The 23,013-nt window shown below is 40.1% G+C and overlaps 1 protein-coding gene across 2 annotated transcripts; it reads right to left on the bottom strand.

Moving 5' to 3' along the window:
- Nucleotides 1-937: 937 nt before the first annotated feature.
- LOC103187776 (pleckstrin homology domain-containing family O member 2) lies at nt 938-21,539 on the bottom strand. Of its 2 annotated transcripts, XM_042344098.1 has the most exons (7): nt 21,368-21,539; nt 20,859-21,008; nt 20,472-20,597; nt 9,619-9,723; nt 8,980-9,078; nt 4,436-5,350; nt 938-3,427 (listed from the first exon to the last, which is right to left on the bottom strand). In XM_042344098.1, exons 1-7 carry the CDS (start codon nt 21,374-21,376, stop codon nt 3,413-3,415), a joined length of 1,419 nt encoding a protein of 472 aa, XP_042200032.1. In that variant the 5' UTR covers nt 21,377-21,539; the 3' UTR covers nt 938-3,412. The 2 variants fall into 2 exon arrangements, with proteins under 2 accessions (XP_042200032.1, XP_042200031.1); XM_042344097.1 differs by lacking the exon at nt 938-3,427 and having other exon boundaries at nt 4,197-5,350; nt 21,368-21,537.
- Nucleotides 21,540-23,013: the final 1,474 nt, after the last annotated feature.

Genomic DNA, 23,013 nt, shown 5'->3' with positions numbered 1-23,013 from the left:
CTTGTATGTTCTGGATCAGCCCATATATTTGATTAATTCCTTATATGGGCACGACTGTTTAAGGCATAACTGCTAGATAGTTGACCCCCCATGTGATGATACTTATTTCACTCCAGTCCAGCCAAAATGTAATCGCTGGCATCTTTCACAACTACAAGGATTACACTGAACACATTTCCCTGTAAGACTGCTGGTGAGAACAATAAAACCTGTGTGCAAATAGAGGCTTCCAAACCACATGCTTAGTTAAACGGGTCTACATTTTAAACATGGCAAAGCCTCTAATAAATGCACTAAGTGAGTACTGGCTGCCACTGCACGTAAATGGTCTTTTTTTTAAAAAAAGAGGGGGGGGGAGAGGTTAAAGCTGGGTAAGCTTTAGTAAGAATTAAAGGCTACAGAATGAATAGAGCTGGAATATGAATACAAACTGTTGCTGAATAAATAGTGCAGGCTGTCAGGTTTTTGTGCACTGCTCAGTAATGCGGAGAAAGAGTAACTAGTAAGGCAGATCGTCATCGGAGTTTGGTATGATTCCTTCTTTACTCAGCTGCATGTATGGGAACTAATCAAAAATTGTACTCGTCACTGCCATAGCTAACTAAGAGGAAATTCTTTGGGATGTTGATGCTGTTCTCTTGAAGGTGGGTAAGAAAATCCTGACCTGGCCCTTTCCTTCCAGACGTTCATGTGTCAAGCACATCCTTTCCCTCCCCCAAAATGGATCTATTCTATGGCACTGCTTTCCTGTTTGTTCTCTTCCTGGTCCCCACTATGTCAGTTTGTGCGACAATCACAGGACTTTGTTGTCTCTCCACCAGTCAATCTCAGATGACATTTATTTATTTTTCTTATCGCCTTTGCAACTGAAAACTATTGAGTTTTCTGTTCGTGAAGCGATCTGAAAAGCTTGAGTGACTGGACACTTATTGTAGGTGAACAGAATGGTCTTTTATTGTGAAGTGCTTCACACTACTTCACAGAACAATGTCATTATTACAATTGCAGAGAGAATATAAAAAAGGTTAAATTATAAATAATGCAACAAGCAACTGCTAATAGGCAGGATATATTAAAACATTCCATTATCCACACACTAAGAAAAAAATCAATTTAGATTTTTGCATAAATATTAATACTGGCAATAACAATTGTTTTAGTTGGGAGTTCACAGAAGTACAAACATTAACACTGACAAAGTTATTCTATTACAGTAAACACTTGTATCAATTATAACACTGAGGATACATTTAAAAATGATTTAGGTCTTCTAGATTCACATTTTAAATGTGTACAGAATCTGTAACTAAGAGATTTACTTTGAATCATAATTTGCAGTATTCGATGCATCTGTTACAGGATGTCTACTTTCCAAGAAGGAAAAAAGTGATCCGACCAGTAACAGACCATCCCCATTGCATTCCACAGTTAACCATTAAAAAATATTCCCAGTGTTTAAAAAAGGGTTATTATTGGTAATCAATACTGTCAATAGAACTGTAACGATAGCACAATAGTATTATCGTCAAAAATTCTGTACCACGTCAGTGTTAAATTTAATAACCCTTGCAAGAGCCAAAGAAGAGGCAGGCATGTGTTGTCCATTTCTGGCACCTATTTAACACACATTAAAACCAGGAATAATGTACCTGGCTGACCAACAGATGTGGATTGTGGCAGTTAATAGAATTAAGCGGCAGATTTTGTAAGATGGGACTACTATACAATGTTCTGAATTTCTGTGTACATGGGACTGTTTTTCCTGTTACTCTTTTCACGTTTTTTATAGTCAATATTGTACCCTCTGCCTAGCTGGACTAATGTGAGTGTTTTGCAATCTGACTTTGGTTAATTCAATATCTCATTGACAAATGGCTACATCATTCCCGATTTTTAAGGAGGATTTCAAATCTTCTGTGGCCTCTCCCGGAACTTAGCTTAGTCATGTGCAATTCATAGGTTGTTAAACATCTGGAATATGAGTCTTCAGAAAAAACACCCTTCAACAGAGAACTAAGTAGTTGCAGTAGCCATCAGCTCAGCCACACCTAGAGAGCATAGGTGCAGAATGTCATGGGAGCATCAGAAATAGGAGATGTCAAAAGAGTAACATGGGAAGAAAGATCCAGCTGTGAGCTCTCATGGATTGGAAAATTCCCAAGGATTCAAGCTTAGAAAAAGAGGTTGTTACAGCACAAAATCACAAGAGGTGTGGGTGAAGAAGACCCTTTAGACCATTTGATCTCATTAGAATGTCCACTCTGTTATATGTTCCCATTTACAGCATCACTCTATTTTTATAAGGCCATTAGTTACAGTCTATGTAAAGAAATACTTCCTAATGTCTGTCCTGAAATTACTCTTCACAACCCTGAACTTCTGCCTTATCCTGCTGCCTTGGCTTATCTGTTTTGACCCCTGGAGTTATGCTGGAAAGTCTAAGGAATAATGGAGTAGTCCAATACCCAGTTTAGCTCTGCAGTCTCAAGATATATGGACAACTATTCAGCAACATACAGTAATTTTGTAACAAGCAGCATGAGAAATCGTGAAGAATCTCTGGAAGGAACATTCAACATTCATTTTGATTCTTTGGGTAAATAGATGCAATCAACTATTTTGGAAGATTTCCAAATCCTCATGAAAGGCTTATGCTGTTCCTTAGCAATATTTGTCATAATGAGATAATCTGCACATGTAGCGTAGTCAGCTATGGATCATGTTGGGTGCTTCTAATCTCAGCTGTATTACAGTGCCATCTGATAGCCTTTGTATGATTAGAGCTCTGATAGTTTTAGTTGGCAAGAAAACATGTGACCACAGCACCAGGCCATTTTTTGACAGAGGATGGATCCTCAGAAATAGCTGTACCCTCAGAAAACAAGCATTTCATTCCCATGTTGGGTATGTGCAGGGTGTGGGTAGGAAGGAGAGCTTTCCACTTCATCTGAGGAAGCACACAGATTGGCCATAACTCAGAAATTAAGTACATGGTGACCTGGAAAGGAGGCACTAATATAATGATGCACACAATCCACAAACGCTGCACATAATCGAGAGATAAAGGACACTTACCACTAACTTTGCAATCTGAATCAATTTATTCAATCACATTATTAATGTCTGTTACATGTGAATGTGCCAAACAGTGCAATGGGGTGAGAAGTAGCAGTGCACGTGGAAAGATCTTGAGACATGGAAAACGTAGGGAATGGCACAAACCTGCATCGGACAGGAATGGCACACCTTGTTGTTATAGCCTCATGGGTCAGCAGGAGATACATCACTGGGAACTGTATCTCATGTGGTATATCTACTGTGTGGGTCAGCCTGGCCCCCAAAGTCAATCTCCAAAATATTCCCCTCTTCCTGATCTATCTCAAAATTGACGACTGCTGCTCCCATCTGGTGCTTAATACTGTGGAGTCTGAGTGGAGGATAGAAACAGGATAAGGTTCCGTGGAAATCTTAGTGCAAATTAGCATTCTCAGTAAAGCCACTATTTGCCCTAAACATTTATACCAAAAAGAGATAGCTGCACTTGACTGACTTAAGCATGGACTCAACTATTAGTTCATTGCTTTATTTTGTATTTTAGTGTGACATCCTTCTGGGCCATTTTAGAAACTTAATACTGATTTAATGGCAAATTTAGATTCTTGCCTGCAGCTTACGCACAATACCAAAGACGTTAACTTTAGCACCGAGTGAAATATTCCATCCCTAGCATTTGCCTTCAATATAACCTGGGTGAATTTGCCTTCATTAAAAAAAACTCTGTAATGGATACAGTACTGTTTCAAATCCAGAATTATTGCCTGAAATTTAAAATTATACTATGGAAACATAGGACAGTAAAAAGGCAGAGGACTGTGGGGAAAAAATTGCATTTGGGTCTGGAAATAAGGAGCATAAAGCAAGGTGGGAGATTTTTAAAAAAATTTGAAGCAGTGCTTCTCAGCTGAAAAAGTAAAAAAAATTTAAAGAAGAGCAAAATTAATTCTCCATAGTGGTCAGTCTGGTGTATACCTGAGAATGACCAGCATTGGATGTGTGAATGTTTTGCATTCTCCTTACATATTATAGATTTAATTATTGACAGAATATACAGTACGTTTGCCAACCCTACTTTTTTTGTTAAAAAAGCAAACAATCTGGTGGTTCTCTGAAAAGATACACGTTCATCTGTGCAGCACTCTCTCTCTCTCTCTCTCTTTCTTGCTTTCAGGCCCATAAAATGAAACTTACAAACACTTTCTCTTAGTCTCTCCACAACAATTTTACACCACTTAAGAAACTTTGTAAAAAGATTCTAATATTGCAACTTTCCATTAACCACCCAGTCTGCATTGCATCAACATTCATGATAAGTTATAGAGTTAAGCTAGGGTACACTTTTTCGATACTTAGTCACTATTTTTCTACGTCTCTCTACCTGCTCAGACGGTGAATTCCCCGATTTGTTCCACAATTCCTTTAAATCTTTAAGTTCCTGCAAGACTTCATTAGCTTGCTTCCATTTCGCCACAGCTTCATTCAGCAAGTTTTCTGCATTGCCTGGTGGCTGATTGTCTTGTGTGCCATTGCCTTCTTTGTCGCTTTGAAGATGCCCTTTTTCACCCGAAGTCTCCGAAACTTGGTGGAGAAGTTCTTGAGTTACTTTTAGCTCCAAAGCTATGTCCTCTTCCATTTGCTCCACATTCTTTTTCTTCATGTTGGTATAAAAAGTGTCAAATTGTTTTCTTTTTACATTTTGTTTGCATTCTGATAAGATATCGCCCAAAGAAGCACATTTGACCATGGATAGATGTCCCCCATTTGCTGCTGCATTCACTGAAGCGACTGGCCTTGAAGTTTCAGAAAGCTCCTTATTTTCATTGGTATCTGAAATTGCTTTGGCCTGAAGGTCAAGTGATTGACCCTCATTCTCTGGGTTGTCAGAAATGGTTTTTGTGGTACAAGAGACTTCTTGTTTCTTACGCTCCTCTGGATCTTGTGCCTTATCCTCTTCAGAACCTTGTGTCTTACTCTCCTCTGGATCTTGTGTCTTATCCTCCTCAGAACCTTGTGTCTTACCCTCCTCGGACATTGGTTTCTTATCCTTCTTGGGATCTGGTTCCTTAACCTCCTCAGAGATTTGCTCCTTGCTTTGACTAAGTGAGGGTTCTGGATCGTTGTTGCTTTGTGTATTATTATTCTTGACTTTAGGCATAAGGATAGGACGGGTCTTGTTTGTATTGCTCTCAGCATTTTCCTTTGATCGTTGTACTCCATCTGTTGAATCTTTGGGAACACCAGACTGATGCCCTAGTTCTAGCCTCTGCATTCCATCCGAAACAGAACTGGCTACCTAAAATATGAAGGAGAGGAAAATGTTAAAACTGCTTCACCGTCAATGATGTAAGTTTCACTAAGTGTGGACATAATAGGAAACTTGAGGGGCTCCAAATTATATCATAACTGGGTTCCACAGTTGCATGTCTCATGCTGCAAATTCATTCAATTTCTCTTTGTGTGTGTCCACTTGAGCAGCACAACCAAAGACTAGTACTGAGCACCAGTGTTTCTGGTGTTAACTTAAATTTCGGTAAGAGAGAGAGTCAAACCTCGCAAAAAATGATTACTAGTGTGAGGTAGTAAAGGATTAATAGGATGAATAGTTGGGTTCATGGAGAAGGGTCACAAGTGTTCAGAGCCAGATACTCTGCTGAATTTGTTAAATTAAAATATCAATCTGTTTATCTCTCTTAAGGTGTAAAAATGTTGGTTAATTGCTTTCGGTTTATGGCTTTTTTGATAGATTTTGTGAGTTAATGGGTTTTATGGTCTTGTCGGAATCTTTTAGTCTGAACGATAGTTGAGTTAACAGTTGAGTTAACCAGTTTCATGTTTTCGAACTGTCAAAATATGAAGGATTTATTGAAGAAGGTAATTCTTAGTCAATTACAAGTTGAGTTTGTCAAAGTACAGAGAACTGATTGGCTATAAAAGTCACATCCTCACATTTGAGTTATAAAAGAGAGGGAGTGGAGTTGAGTTTTGAAGTTTGGAGTTTTAACTGATATTTGACTTTAATATCACAAATTATAAAATCTCTGAATCTTAGGAACTCAGAAGAGATGTGAATTTGGGGTAAGCTTACTCCATTTGTTTACTCTTGGTAGTCCAAGTGTTGAGGCTCAGTGGTTAGATATCTTATAGAGTATGGGATATTATGCCTTGTTAAAGTTATATTAATATAGTATTATCAAAGTATTATATAAGAATTGTTTTTGTTATTTTGCGTTGAATGCCCCGAATACGGTAATATATATATTGAAGCATAAGGGTTTGAATAAATGAGGAATATTTTATTGAAAGCCAAGTGTTGGGTCTATTTTGTGAGACTGCTCTGACCGGGCATGTATCTTTGACATAAAATGAGAAGAGAAGGATCACTCCTTTCAGCGTGCACCTGGAAGGAGCATGTAATTCTCACACGGAGGTAAGATACCGTGACACTAGAATGTTGGCAGAATTCACTGTCATAACTTTGACTGATGGCAATCAATGACAACATTTGTAACACAACTGGGAATTGAAAGAAACATCGTGCTTGACCCTGAAAGAAGATAGCTGGTGGAACTACAGCCAACAGGCACGCTTGCTCCCGCATATATTTCCTTTCAGTCCTTCTGCCTCGCCCCCTCCCTTGCCACCTTCAAGACCCATCTCGGGACCCTGCTCTTCGACCGTGCTTTTGATCTCCCTGCTTTCCCCCCTGCCCTCCACCCTCCCCCACTCCGACCCCCACCTCGGGTCTGTAATCTGTCTGTCCAGTGCCTTGGGATGTCCTCCCGAGGTGAATGGCACTATAAAAAATTAATTTTGTTGTTGTTTATGTCCCTGGCTCCAGGCCTTCAGGTGAAAATTCTGAAAGAGCTTCAAACCCTCTCCCTTCAGGCCAGGCCTGCTTGGACTGACAACAAGGGACACCCTCAGACTGGCTTCAGTTGCAAATCTCACCATTTTTCCAATCAGGAAAGGGGATTGCAGGGAAAAGGGAAAAGTGAAACATTTTACAGGGGACGTCCTTTTGGAAATCCTCAACAGTCCTGCCCAATGTGTCCTTGATCCCACAGTGCATGTGTGGAGGTGGTGGAAAAAGGATTCTACTTTTTAATGCTGAGAATGCAGTCCACCTGCTGACACAGAAAAGATTTAAGAAAAAAGGTTTCTCTTTGAGTCACAACTGCATTGTGGAAGTGACACCCATCTGAGCTACTGCTGATTTGACTGGGCTCCAGAACACACATACACAGAAACACAGCAAATGTTGACTCACCCTGTGGTTTTCCTTCCCTCCCTATCCTAGATCAGAAATTCATTAAATAGAGAGAAATGTGAAAGTAGATCACATTCTGCCATTCTAACACAGGACATTATTCTAGTGCAGTTCAGTAGCCCCCAACCACCATTCACTCTTCACAGGACTTAAAGAGTTCTTACTTTTGAAACGAGTTGTTTATAGCTTTAGGCTTAAATTATAATTGCATTATTCTGACCCGAATGAAGCTTCAGCATTTTGAATACCTAGAATTAGTGCTAATTTTGATTTTATACCTGTATTGCCAAAATATTGCAAAGCAAGTTTATTATTGTTACTGTTTGAATTACTAATTGTTCAGCTTGGTATTGTGCATTCGTAGTCAAACATGGCAACCAATTTGAATCCAGCAATGTCCCACCAACAGCGAGAAAGTGAATGGTCAATTTATCTGGAGGATTTTTGGTCAGGACATCAGGGGAGGAAAAACGCCTTTCTCTTTTTGAATAGTGCCAAGGAATCTTCAACATCCACCTGAACAGGCAAATGCAATGTCAGTTTAACATCTCATCCAAAAGATGTGACCTTCAACAATGCAGCACTCCCCCAACACTGCCCTGGAATGTTAGCCTAGTCTATGAGCTCAATATTGTGGGGCTTGAAGCCACAACCTTCTGACCCAAAGGCAGGTGTATTAGCAACTGAGCCACTTGACACATTTGGAATGGAATGGAGAGCTCAAAGAAAGGACCTTAAATGCATTTTTAAAAAATGTAATCAATCATCTAATTAATTAAACCACCATCTGGTAATTTAAGTTATTACTTAAAACAAATTTGTCATTGATGTTTCTTTTGAGAACCAAGAGACTTAAAGACAGGAAATTGTTCATTAGGTTTTACAAAATTCACATAAGTTTAAAATTATTGGTTTGGCAAATGTTTGCATGAGGGTCAGTCATTTAGATCTGTTGAGGTTTTTAAGAATGTCTGTTTTTGCCAAGAACTGAGGTTGGGTGCAAACTAGGGAAGGTTATTAAGATAGCGTGTCAATTTGTTTCCACCAACTCGAGTTCAAATCCAGCCCAAACAGCTGGAGCAAAATTCTCTTCTTTTCCAGCTGTAATGGTCTGAAATTAAATGATTTCAAAACATTCCTTAGTGGGCGTGGGCCTCCAGTACAAAACTGAAATTCAGCACAAAGTTGAAACTCAGCGAAGTCATAAAGACGGCTGGTGTGAGATACAGAACCATTAACAGTGGTGTAGGAAGTGAGTCTGAGTCATAAGACAAGGCAATCGTCTGTGATATGCCTGATCTGGGTATGCCAAAAGGACAGCACCTCCAACAATGCAGTGCTCCCCTTGTACTCCATTGGAGTCAGCCAAGTCTATGTGAGCTCAAAATCCCTATGTGGGGCTTGAAGCTGTAGCCTTCTGATTTAGAGGCAAGACCAACTGAGCCAGGCTGACACCCACTGAGCACATAGCAAAAAGTAAAAATAATAGGGATAATTGCAACATCATTCATATTGTACACAAACATTTTGAAATAAACACAGGATTATTGCTGAGCAGTCCCAATGCAACTCCAGTTAATGAAGCCTAAGGAAAGGTGATCCCACCATAAGGTTAAGTGTTTTATCGTTCAAAATTTTTTTAATTCTAGACTTACTTCTTTGAGGTGTTGCCTCGATGGTGGTCGTCTTGTATGATTTATTTTTGCTCTGTTGCGCGTCAAGTGATCCAGGGAAATGCTTTCATCCACCTTAACCTAAATACCAAACAAGCGGTGTGTGTGAGTCTTCAAATGTATCCAAAAAACAAACCAACATTTGTAAAATTAAGGATAGATAGGAGAAGACCAAAGGTGCAGTCAACGAGTAAGGATTTTTGAAGGCAAAGAGGGGAAGGATAGAGGGACAGAGGTTCAGAGAGAACACTGGCAATGTAGCTGAAAGCTTGGCCAACCATGGAGAGGCAAAGGACATGAAACAGAACAGAATGAGTGGGAAAGTGGGATCTCAGAGATAGTGTGGCAATACCTTATTTGAAGATAAGACTGAGGAAGACAAATCAAAGCCAGATTTTATGCTCAAGCCAAATGTTACAATTGGATTTTATGAAGTGAATAGTCTCCTGAAATGGTAACGTGGTTTTCTCTGTATTTGTTACCCACATAATGTGTCAAATAATAATAAACATCTGTGTGGAAATTAACTCTGATCTCTCTTTCAATGGTTAGATGAAGAGACATAAATAACGGTGGTGATGTGAGTATAATCAGCACTCAAATAGTTTAAAAAGCAATTACCTCATCAAATGCTTTATTGCTAGCTTGGCTAATAGCTTCATTGAGGACGCTAAACCAAGATTCCTTTTCCTCCACGCTAACAAACTGAAATTTTGGTTCTGGTACCTGGAAAGCAAGCATGATTATTATTATTAAAGTGGATTTATTCATCTGCTACAATTCAATTTCCGCCATAGTCCATGACACTACAATGATACCATCTGATATCAGTATAATGGATTCTGGATGACAAGCTGTATGTGTTATCAATGGCTTTGATGAGTTACTGCAATAAACATCCATAAACAGCAAACTAGAACAGTGGTACTGGAGACCATCTCTTTAATAACTTCAGCAGCATTGCAAACCTGGTATACCTGTTCATCAACTCCTAAAGTAAACTCCTGAGGTGGCTTCTAGTGCAGGCTCAGAATTGAATCAATCGCCCTTCGAACGTATGTGCTGCTCTCTCTGTTGTACAAATTAAGACCAAAGTGATGCCCCTGACGTCTACGTTATAAATAGCTATTGAGAATCTCTGAGAAGATGCTGAGTATATACTGTATTGTGTGTAGTAAACTGTGAGGTTAGGTTGTTTCCACAACCTCCCACCGAGATTAGGTTGTGTGTGTCCACAACTTCTCATTACAAGTTCCGACTTTCAGCAACGCTTGTCATGTGGTCCCCTGAAGAAGGGGAATACTGAATGTAGTCATTCACTCATGAGCGCTGCTTAAAGAGCCAGTTTAAAAACTTCCCACTCAACTCTGGAAAATAACAATAAGAATCCTTGCATTTGATATAGCACCTTATTACATTGTTAGAACATCTCAAAGTGTGCCACCGGATTTTCTATGGAGTGTAATGATTTGAGAATAGTTAAAAAGATTGGAATTGGATGGATATTCAAAGAGGAGTACGTTTATAGGTATAGGGAAAAAGCAGGAAGCTGGGATAAGAGGGGATAACCTCAGTGGAGGAAGCAATTCCACCATAGGCTCATTGAGCTGAAGGTGTTCCTTCTGTGCTGTGAATTCTATGATTCTGATGAGAGACGGAAGGCTGCACAAGAGGAGGAAATTCAAGGATCATAATAGAGGGACTGATCAAGAGGCCCTTTGATCCATTTAAAAGCATCAAAGATAGATGGGTGGTCAACCTTATCCTAAATAAAATGAATGATGCTAAATAAAATAAAATGATCGGGGGCTTGCTGGAAGGAGACTTTCGGGGATAAGCATCAAGAGTATTTGGAAGAAGCATACAATCTGAACGTTGACAACAAAAATAATACTATCAGTCTGTTAAACGCAATTATCCTAATTCACTCCAAGGGAAGCTCCAACAGAGGAATGTGATGAAAGAGCCAGATTTCTTCTAAATCTCTAATAATGTGCAGACATCTGCTCCCATCGTGCCAGTACATTTAACATTTTTACAATAAAAGTTAGGAGAAAAAAAGCAACTTGATTTTAGCAAAGACACTGGACAACTCCCAGCTGCGGCACTGCACTCTTTCCTACTTCCACTTTTCTGGGAGACTTCTGTTTTTTTCAGCAGTGAAGTTACTTTAACAATGATTGTGCTGGAATTTATTCTTAGAACATTCTGCACACAATGGAGTCACACTATTACTTCACATTCTCTGGAACTTGAGTTGAAGTCCTCAGTAATCATTTCCAAAACAAAGTAAGCTAAAGGACCTTGGGAATTTGTAAGAAAAAGAACTGGTGTTACCCCAAATAGATCTGAGAAATTTACAGTGCGGAAACAGGCTATTCGGCCCAATTAGTCTGTGCTGATCAGCCAGCCTTAACCACACCAGCTCAGCAAACCAAGACGCTCTATTCTCTCTCTATACACCTCTGGCTCTGACAACATCCACAAGCCACCAATATCATCACTGCGGTCTTAATGGCGCATTGAAAGAACTATGATTAGTTTTATACTAAACTTTACTGTGCTTTTCAACCTCTTCCAATGTAAATCTCCTGCACACGATCTGCAAACATAGCCTAGAAATTGGGGTAAGACTCCATCCTGGGTGGTTTGCTCAGTTAGTGATTATTAAATATTGAACTTTTAGCGCTCATTGAGTGAGGGAGTGAATTGAAGAGATACAATACAGTATTATGCTGGAAGCCCAGTTACTTGGAAACCTGAATAGGATTGGGAGATACTCAACAGAATATGTGATTGTCTTCCAATGTAGATAGACAAGTGGCCACCCACCATCTTAATCGTATTTGAAACACAATAGTAATCCTGGCATTTGATATGGTGCCATTTACGTCAGAAGGATCTCTCAAACTGTCTCTCAGGATTTATTGTAAAGTGTAGTGACTGTGTGTAAGCCAACGCGACAGCCTATTTGAGTACAGCAATATTTCTCGAAGAGCCATGAAGTGAATGATTTATTTTACCTGGGGGTTTATTGGCCAGTACAAGGGAAAAACTACCTGTTTTCAAATAGTGCCAAGAGATCTTTAACATACACCTTAATAGACAGATCGGACTGAGTTTAAGATGTTGGTTTCTGGGAGTTCAAATTTCTGATGTGGAGCTTAAAGCCACAACTTTCTGGCTTGAAGGTAAGACTGCGATCAACTGAGCCAGGCTGATGTATAGTACAGTACATATTTGGTTTACTCCATTTCATTTCAGTGTCTTCCCCTCAGATAAGGGCCTGATTAGTTTCGCTTTAAATAATGAATGATCCTTGCATTTGTTTATGCTGTCTATAACAGCAAAGTCTCAAAGTGTGTCACAAATAATTGCTGTCAAGTGTAGTTACTGTTTATTTTGAGGCCAACAAGTGGCAGGTTAATTTACACAGCAAGGTCCAACAAACTCCCTTGAAGTGAATGAACAAGCAATGTAGAGGATTGCTGGCCAGGACACCAGAAGGAATCTTCTCTTTTTGAAATATTGTGGTGTTTTAAATCAGAATACAATCAATTGTTCCATGCTGCTTGGATAGTTTATATGCTCTTCCTCAGTTTATATAACAAATGTTCCCTACCTGCCAATTTCTTCAGGAAGGAACTACTAATACATTGTTTAGATTCTTGTTTAGAAAGAAAATTGTTGCCTACAATCTTGTAAAAGAACTCTTCAGCTTCACTAAATAACTGACTTCAAGACAACAAATTTGATTTTGATGAAAACAGTTTCGGGGGAGCCATATTGTTTCAATTTGTTCACTGCAGTATCCCCCTCAAGTCAACAATAATCTGTATTAGTGCTGAAATGCATTAATTCATGAGATGCCCTTACAGTGATTGTAAAGGCATTACAGATCTTAGTTTAGATGTTTGTATGACTTGCCACCAAAGCAAAATAATACTGATATTGCATCAGTGTCGTTATACTTATCTGCTTTACGAGGCCATCTTCTCTCAAATAGGAGAATCTCTATTGTAGCCTATTGTATTCCTGTTATCTATAAAATGAAATAACCTTGGCAACTTTACTTTTCCATCACTGAGTAACTGTTCCACAACACAGCTGTTGCCACTTTGACCCTCGGAGTTTGCCGTGAGAGGCAAATCTACCTCCAGCAGCAGTTCCGAATAAAACATGGCTGCGTTTGCCAGTGCTGACTATCAGAAGACTCCATTCCAGAGTTCCCATTGCCTCTGGAGCAATCAACCTCCATCTCCAGAGTGAGGAGGGTCAGTTGGTGCCAGAACAAAGGGACAGGTGACGATGTAAGTGGAACAAAGAAGTGAGATGCGTTAGGTATGAGCAAAAGCATTTTAAGTTTATTTTGCTGTTCTCACCACTCTGACTTTGGTTTACTGTAGCTCATTAAAGAGCCTAAATGGCAACACCCAACTTCACATCTGTGGATAACAGTAGTGAGTCCATGAGGAGTTGTAAGCCCGCAGGTCTATTAAAAGTGTAGGTTTTGCTCCTATTCTTTTTGACATTTTAAGTACAATGGCTATGCATTGTCCTATTGTCCTGGAGCTAAGAGAAGCACCCACAATATATTAAATTAACCTACACTGTACTCAACCAACGGCAAGAGGATATTTTGTTTTTATTTTCTGATGAGCCTTAGGAAAATCCAGAAAGCTAATCACTGTGCAGGCACCACTCTCATAATTTCCATGTGGTCTGATATCCTTGACCAATCCATCATTTAACTTCTTTGATGCTTTTTTTAATAGTGAAAAAGGCTTTCACCAATAGCAAACTTGAACCATGAGCCTACAATTGTAGAAAAACCCTTGGTTGCCGGCAACTCAGCCAACCTTGGCTTGAACGTCAGTGACAGTGGTTCATGGATACTGGTTGTTGGAACAAATCAATGTACTAACTATTATCTTTATTGCTGCTTTCTTGTGGATAACGGAACACACAATGTACATCATGCTATTAATTGCTGGCATGAATACACCCATGATCTGCCAGCAGGAGTAACTTTGTAACAACTGGAACACTTCATCCTGCTGTTGGCCAAGAACTGGTCAAACTTGTTTACTGGAGTCTCTGGTGTCTGAATTTCATTAAGATTTTAACTGAAACAAGTTCTCATTTTGGGACCGAGCGAGCCTCTGAATTAAAATTGCTTATGAAGCAACTACTTCGCATTCATTTGAAAAAAAGGTGCTTTTGAGAAATTCGAGAAAAACAGAATAGTGCTTTTTACACGACAGTACTTGCTAGTTTTAAAGCCAACAACATCTATTGAAAGGGTTAATGCTTCCACAAGGTGTGTGTGCGCGTGTGTGATGGAACCATTAACCCTTTCGATAGTTGTTGTTGGCTTTAAAACTAGATCTTCTTACTCCTAATAAACAGTCTCAGGAAAAATGAATGACCCAAGATTCACAGAACATCTGTGATAAGAAACTATGGGATACAATCTATAAAACTACAAATGACTGACCTTGACCTGATAACTCAGAGCTAACAGTTGCAACTCAATTACAGTCAGTACCACTAGTGGCCCTTGAAACATGTTCCAAAGCCAATGTATTTGATTTGTATTAAATAATTAATCCTTGCTCTGTTGACAGGTAAAGCAGAAGTTCACCCCTTCTCTCTGGATTTCTCCTGTCCCAGAACGTGACCCAGTAATCTGAAACGCCCCGTTCCAAGCCATGTCTCCAGCCAATGCAGAGAAGCGTTTAATCTTAAATCTCCCTACACTGACCTGTACATGGCAGTGGGAGTAAATCTTGAGATTTATACCATCCTCAGGATTTTGAAATGCGCACCCACCACCCGTGTGATAACCGGTCCCCTACTTGTGGAATCTGAATGATTTGTCCACGTTCATGTCAAGTGTTCCATCTTTTTACAATGTTACCCTGGGTCAGCATGCATATGATCAGTGTAAGTGTACCGATTCATTTGTAAGTGTACCGATTCATTTGTAAGTGCATCATTTGTAAGTGCATCTGAGCCATTCCTGTAATGCTCGTCATTTCTTCCTAAGTTCCTTCCAAAAGAAAAACTGCATATAGCTATAGATTGGCAGATCAGCACCTAGTTTCTACAATTGCATTCAATCCGTCTAATCTACCACTGTGACTCAGTATTGCTCAAAAGCACAGATCCATTGTACTATGAAGTCATTCTTCAAAGAAGAACACATCTTTCATGGTTAACAGGTTTTTATGGAGTCCTGTAGCTCAGTGGTTAGAGCATTCGCTTTGCAAGCGAGAGACCTGGGTTCGATTCCCGGCAGGGTGAAACCTTGGGCAAGTTTCCTTACTCCACACTGCTGTTAATAATCCCTCAAGAAAAAATAAATAAATTGGTAATTTCAATTCACGACTGTTTGTGGGATGCTGCTGTGCGCAATTGGCTGCTGCATTTCGCTCACAAATATACAGTCAATTCACTTTACAGTCTATTCTGTGAAACACTTTGAGACGTCTAGAAGGCGTGAAAAGCGCTATATCAAATGCAAGGATTATTATTATTTATTTCATTCAGAGCATCCAATTTCTATGTATGTTCATGAATCACATCTCAAACATCCAGTAAAGTTTCTTCCCATACCCAGCAGGAAAATGCTGTTCTTGCCATTTTGAGACAAGATGGCAAGAATGCAGTGTGATCTATTACACATTTCCTAAACTTGTTACGGTTGTAATTCCGGCAGTAAATGTGTGGTTTGTGGCCTTTGGAAAGAGTAATGCTGGTCTTTTCTACCTTTACAAATGCCTCCCTTTCTGCAGTCTAAATTGGTATGACGTCTGATCTATTTTCCATCTGTGAGTGAACTTTGAATGGTCTGTTGTTTAAGAACTGGAGGCTGTGCTTAAGAAGTTAAAGAGCACTTCCTTATCTGAAGATCCCAGGCATAATATTTGTTGTTATTTTTTTCTATTTTCCAGTTGCTCGTTAAAATTATCGAGGTATATCTCGCTGAGTCTCCCAGCAAATCAATAATAAGTGATTCGCCATCTCCTCTCAGAAATGTCTTTCTGTCTGTATGGTGTATTATGAAAGATGTAACCTTACAAGGCATATGAATTTGTGGACAGTGATTCCGACAGGATTCCTTTCATTTATATAACGTTTTCATGAAGGCAAATTCACAGCCTGTGAAATGTGTCAAAGTTTGTAAAACAAATTGCTCTTATTACATGAATCCTGGGGCTCAATGACACCTTGTCTCTCATGTAGGCCAACATGTAGCAGGCCTCAGTCCTATGCCTGTTAAATAAACTCTTGCAGGTGCACATATTTTGACTTTCTGACTCTTTTAGTCATCAATTAATGCATTTTCCAAGCATCAATTTAAGTTTGCTGCACACTGTGAATGCTATGCTGATTTCAGTGTGATGAATATTGGGATTCATCTGAGTCAATTTTCCAGAATTAACTTGGATTTTCACTTCATAATGTAACCGGAATTCCACCCTTTTAAAATCAGCAAATTCTCAGAAAGCCATGGGTTCATCAGTCAAAGCTAGCATGACTGTAAATGCACGCCATAGCTGATTTAATAGCATTTTTCAAGGAAATATGGTATAGATCAAAATATAGATAGGTACAGGATACAGTGCATATGGATTTCTGGAAGACTTTTAATAAGGTCACACGATTAATGACAAAGAAGACTCTTTGATCTATTTTATCTCATCCTTCCAATCCAACCATCAACCCATTACAGCATCAAACGTTTTCTTAAATGAATCCACTCTCCTGGCCTTTTGCACCCTTCCTGTGTCACCTCTTGATTACGTTCATGTAAAGAAACTCTTTTCTGAGATTTGTCCAAAAACACCTTTCACAAATCTGTGCTATTGTGTACTGCTACCTTAGCGTATCTAAAAGTTTTGTTTTGGGTTTACCCTCTGAGGCATCTCGCTTCAAGGCTGAAGAACACTAGATGATATAATACTTTACAGCTCATTCCTCCAATACTGGAGATTAGCTGTGCTGGTTTCCTCTGTATTGTCCCTAGGGCTTTATGTTGCAGCAACCAGAATCTGTGCACAACGCTTCTCGTGCTACCTGATCAAAACCCTGCGCAACTTCAACAAGTCTTCTCACAATTTGAGATCAAGGGATTTGACAATGTATCCCAGCATCCTGTGTACCATGTTTATGGGAGTATTTTAAGAATGTTTGCGTTTTGCACTTCTGCATTTTGCACTCAGCGCCTTGAGATGTCATTCTGACGTGAGTGACGCTATGCAACTGTAATTTGTTGTTTATTATTATTATTCCTGGCTCACATTGTTCGGAGATAGTGCGCAAGAAGTCTATTTGCGTGCCTATTTCAAAAATTTAAGGCGTCTCATCGACGTGATAAGGCACTATATAAAAATAGCAAAGATTATTAAAATATTTTCACATGAGTAGTTGGGACGAAGAAGGTCGCTTGGCCCATTGATTTCATCCTTCCTGAATACCACCTTACCATTACAGAATCAGCTTCTTAAATCATTCCAGCTTCACACACTCTTCATGTTAACCCGTTCAATCATGAATTACCTTCTGTTTAAAGAAAAAANTTCTTGGGTTTCTGTCCCACAATTTCCTTTTTACAACTATGAGCCTGTGCCGTCTGGTTCCACTACATTGGCACATCTAGAAGTATGATTTCTGGTTTACTTTCTCAATCCCAATTAGAATCTTGTATCTTCTATAAGACTCCTTCTGAGATGTCTCTATTCAAACCTGAAGAGTTTATCTAATGTATTAGCTAATCATTGCTCTGAGATCATCCTTTCAACACCACCATTTTCATTTTCATTGCTCTCCTCTGCACTGAATCAAAGGCCTGGGCAGCCCCTTGATAGCACAGGATCACACTGAACACAGCATACTATATACAGCCTGACTAGAGCACTGTATATCTTGTGCATAACTACGGGGGATCTGAACTCAACTGATTTGGCAATACTGTATAGCCCATTATCCTGGTTGCCCTGTTTATTGCTGCCTCACACTGTTTTGACATGATGGTGAGTTAATGAGTTCAACTAGCTCTCCTTTGAAACTGAAGGCTGAAAAATCTGACCTTATCTGATCATTCCTCATTGAACACTTGGAATTAACCTTGTTGTTCTCCTCTGCTCTGACTTTAGACCTAAGACCCCTAAGTCTTTTACAACTTTCTCTTGGCAGATCCATCCTATCTGAGAAGTGCTTCCTAATTTTACTTCCTATGTGCAGTACTTTCTGTTTATCTGTACTGGACATGAATGCACAGAAAACACACAATGTGAAAGCCAGACAAGTGGTTTAACATTTAAATGCATTTGTAAAACTTCTGAATGATAAATGTGCTCCCTGGAACAGCAAGATAGAACTAATGACATTTGTCTAAAAAACTAAGAATCGTTTGTTTAAAACTGTTTTTTTCCTTCGAGGAGATTACTCCACACTTGTGTGTGGGAAGCAACATGAACGGAATGCACTCTAGACTGTATACCTTCCATATTACACTTTCTCTGATTTTGTTATTCTAAATGTTTTAAACAGATAAACTGCACAATAGGTTTGGTATGTCAAGTTTTTAAAAAATAAATTGTGATTGGAGGGAGGATTAGGGCTGAAGGCAGTGTTTTCACAACACGGCAGGAATTGAAAGTAATAGTGTGACTTGTCAGTGTGATTGTTTTAGAGGCTAAAGTCAACAAGAAAGTTCGAAGAAAAATATTATGATACCTTGTGCATTTCTGTCAAAAAAAGTTACACCTTCAAATGCACTTAATATAGTCACGATAATTTACAGAAATTTCTGAAGCGCTTTGAGGTTTGATGTGATACACTGCTGTATCAAATGCAAGAATTATTATTATGACCCTTTGAACAATTACATTTCTTGTTGCTGTTGTCCCTATTCCCCTGTCCGCATTAGTGACCAAGCCTTCTTTTGTTGTCTTTTTGTTTAAAACTTGACATACCAAACCTATTGTGCAGTTTATCCGTTTAAAGCGTTTAGAATAACAAAATTAGAGACAGTGTAATATGGAAGGTATACAGTCTAGAGTGCATTCCGTTCATGTTGCTTCCCACACACAAGTGTGGAATAATCTCCTCGAAGGAAAAAAAACAGGTTTAAACAAACGATTCTTAGTTTGAGACAAATGTCATTAGTTCTATCTTGCTGTTCCGGTGAGCACAGTATATAGTCTCCTCGAAGGAAATAAACAGGTATAAACAAACGATTCTCAGAACTAATGACATTTGTCTCAAACTAACTTGCTGTTCCAGTGAGCACAGTATTCATCCAGAGGCTTACAAATACATTTAAATGTTAAAGCCCTTGTCTGGCTTTCACATTAAATTTGCATTCTGTGCTTTCTGTGCAATCATGTACAGTATTCAGACATTAAAACTTGATAAAGAAATATCCAGTAGAAAATATTTTTTTAAAAGAAGTACAACCCTAGGTATACAGGATACAAATAGGATCCTACAAACAGGACTTGTTCTGGCCCAATAAATCAATCAGCTTCACTCCAATCTTTGAATTAGGGTTAATATTATTTATGCCTTGGGAATCAAGCACTCAAAGCACATTGTTTTTGTGTTAATATATTTAGGAACTATTAGTTGGATCTGCTTGGATCTGTTACAATCTTTTAATGTTGCTGTCGTGATTGTGCAAAAGTAATAAGTCTTTGATCTTTCAGGATTTAACAATAATAATAATCCTTGCATTTGATATAGCGCCTTATCACATTGTCTCAAAGCGCTTCACAGAATATACTGTAAAGTGAATTGATCGTATATTTTGTGGGCGAAATGCGGCAATAGCGCACAGCAGTGTCCCACAAACAGTCGTGGATTGAGTGACCAATTCATTATTATTATTTTATAAAAAAATTTTGAAGGAATTATTTCCCCCGGAAAAGCCATCTGCCAATCGACTAACAAACAGGTTGCTACTTACTGCTAGGTAAACAGGCGTGTGGAATACGGAAACTTGCCCAACATTTCGCCCTGCCAGGAATCGAACCCGGTCTCTCGCTTGCGAGGCGAGTGCTCCAGAATTACTTTCAAACTGAGAACGTGGCATTTCCCAAACTAAAATTTTGACTCCGAAAACAACGGCAGAGACTAAACCACAACCACGTAGGGTGGCAATATGCCACCCTACGTTGATTTTCTGCAAATTATTTCGCTCTGTTCGGTAATTTTTTGTCACGAAAATAACAATAACATTGGAGGCACAATGCGAAGCAATACCTCGTCTTCAAGATGACCACAAAAACCCTTTGCGTCCAAAAGTTGATGTCCCTTTTCTCAAAGGGTGTTTTAAGTTTTAAAGCCAAGGATCAGAACCCCCCCCCCCCCACACCCACCCCACCCTCTCTCCATCCCTGAGAAATGGACACAGTTGACATGAACTGATATACACATAAATCCAAGGGCCTTGTCCTCAAACTAACCTTAACACCAGAACGTCGCACCAAACCAAACTTTAAGTGATTCTTCTTTTTAAAACCAAACCCTCGCAGGTCTTGGCACTTCTCATAGTTGCTCAAGTCGATGATTTCCTCGTATGCTTTGTCCTCCTTTTTGTTTCAAAAAAAAACAAGAAAGAGGGAGAAATAACAAGAGAGAGAGAAGAGAGAGAGAAAAGAGAGAGAGAGAGAGAGAGAGAGAAAGAGAAAAGAGGGAAAAAAAAACACACATTAAAATCTGCCCTGATCTCAACTTTTAAATTTTGTGGGTTTATTTTTTGTACCCCCTTTCCCCCCCCTCCACCCCCTCTTTCCCCCACCACTCTCCACTCCCCCCCCCCCCCCCCCCCCCCACCCCCTTTGCTCCCTTACCTCATGCTCGTAAACTAAGATCTGTGCCTTTTGCAGCCTGATATAGCGGTCCTTCCACGATCCACCGAGGAGTCCTTTCCCACTAAACTTCCGAAGCCATCCAGCCTTACCCGACTGAGCACAGCGCTGCTTCTCGCCGCTTTGCAGACCCTGGTGGGGGAGTTGAGTGGGTGGGTGGGGGGTAAAGAAGGAGAGGGGAGAGAGAGAGGGAGGGAGGGAGGGAGGGAGCAGAAAAGAACAAGAGAGTTGGTCTCTTGGCAAACAAAACAGCTTCAGACTCCCAAGCGATGGGTCCATCATCCCCGCAAAAGGCAACCGGTTGAAAAACGCAGCAAACGCTCAAAAAGTGCAATGCAAACCCAGGGCGTATTTTTTTCTCTCTCTCTCTCTCTTTCTTTTTCCCCCCTCTCCCTCCTTCCCTCCCTCCCTCCCTCCCCTCCCCTCTCCTCTCCTCTCGTCGTTGTTGTTTATCCCTCTCCCTCTTGTTCCGCTGTCTGTAGGATACCTACATCTCCCATAGTCGGCAGTTAAGGATCCACCGGTTTAAAAGGCGCTTTGGGTGAAGCTCTTTGCGGAGTTTGAGAGGAAAGGTTACACAGTCCTTTCTATTATACTCGATCTCCAGTCAGAGACATCATGTGAGGGAGGGAGGGAGGGAGGAAGGAAGAAGTTGAACTCTCGCCCAGACACTCTCTCTCTCTCTCTCTCTGTGTGTGTGTGTTTTTCCTCCTTCTTTTGACTCACAATATTAACACACACGCAAAAAAAAAAGGCTGGGTTTCCGCTACTTTTGATACGTCTGAACACACACCCACTCACTCGCACTCTCTCTCACACACACACACACACACAAGAGAGAGAAAGAGAAGTCGATCCACTACACTGTCTGGTCAAGACTTTTCTTTCTTACTCTCCCTCTTTCTCTCTCTCTCTCTCTCTCCCCCCCTCCACCCACCCATTTGGGAAGGGGTGGGAGTGGGAGTGGGAGGAGGAGGAGGAGGAGGAGGAGAGGAGGAAAAAGGAAGTGGCAGCTGTTTTTTTAATAGAAAAGGAACCGAATTGGGAAGTTGACGTGTGTCGTGCTCTCTCTCTCCCCTCTCTCTCTCTCCTGGTCACTGTTTCAACGCAACCATCGAGAAGTTCACAAGGACAAATAAAAAGGGAAGTGAGAGAGAGAGCCACATTGGTGGGGGGAGTTTCAGTGCAATAACTCGCACCAACACTCCACCCCCCACCTCCCTCCCCACTGCTACTCCTTTGGGCTTGTGCTGAAAGCCAGAATTAAAGTAGATTGCAGGGTTTGTTAGAGGAAAACTTTCCCCCCTTCTCCACCCCCCCCCCCCCCCCTCCTCCTCCTCCTTCTTCTTCCTCCAAGGTTTGGGCATAGGGTATGTTACTGGTCCAGTGCTGGACGCACTGCAGTCACAGCGCTACCTGTTGGTCGCAGAGTTATACTTAGAGCCCAGGTCTGCGGGTGTCAGATGTAGAGGGGTAAAAGGGGAACTACTCAGTATTAATCCTTGCATTTCATATGGTGCCTTATCGCCACGTTGAGACATCAGATTATGTCACAGATTATAACACAGATTATACTGTACAGTGGATTGACTGTGTATTTTGTGGAGGAAACCGGGCGGCCAATTGCGCACAGCAATGGCCCACCAACAGTCGATGAAACATTCCGGTCAAAATCCTACTTAAAACGAAAGGTGCTTGATCCTTTTAGTAGCACACCTTCTTTGTGGTTTTATCATAGGTTTTTCTTTTAACCTGTTGGTTATTTCGGGACACTGGTTAAGTGTTAGGAGTGCAGCGAAGAGTAACTAGGGTGATCTCGCAGTGTTAGAGGAATGAGTGAGGATTAGACAAAATGGGGCTCTTCAAACTCGAGAAAAGACATCTCAGAAGGAATCTTATGGAGGTGTAGAACATTTTAAACTGGATTGAAAAAAGAAACCCAAGACAACACTTTCAGATGCACCCAAGCAATAGAATAATAATAATAATAATAAGCCTTATGTTTGATATAGGGCTTTTCACGTTGTCGAGACGTCTCAAAGGGCTTCACAGAATATACTGTAAAGTTAATTGTATATTTTATGGGTGCAAGGCAATAATAATCAATAAAAATATTATAAAAATAAAACAAGAGGAC

Source organism: Callorhinchus milii, unplaced genomic scaffold (assembly GCF_018977255.1).
Source record: "Callorhinchus milii isolate IMCB2004 unplaced genomic scaffold, IMCB_Cmil_1.0 Scaffold26, whole genome shotgun sequence".
Taxonomy (NCBI): domain Eukaryota; kingdom Metazoa; phylum Chordata; class Chondrichthyes; order Chimaeriformes; family Callorhinchidae; genus Callorhinchus; species Callorhinchus milii.
Note: the sequence above shows the minus strand (reverse complement) of the source record. Positions and strands in the feature narration are given on the sequence as shown.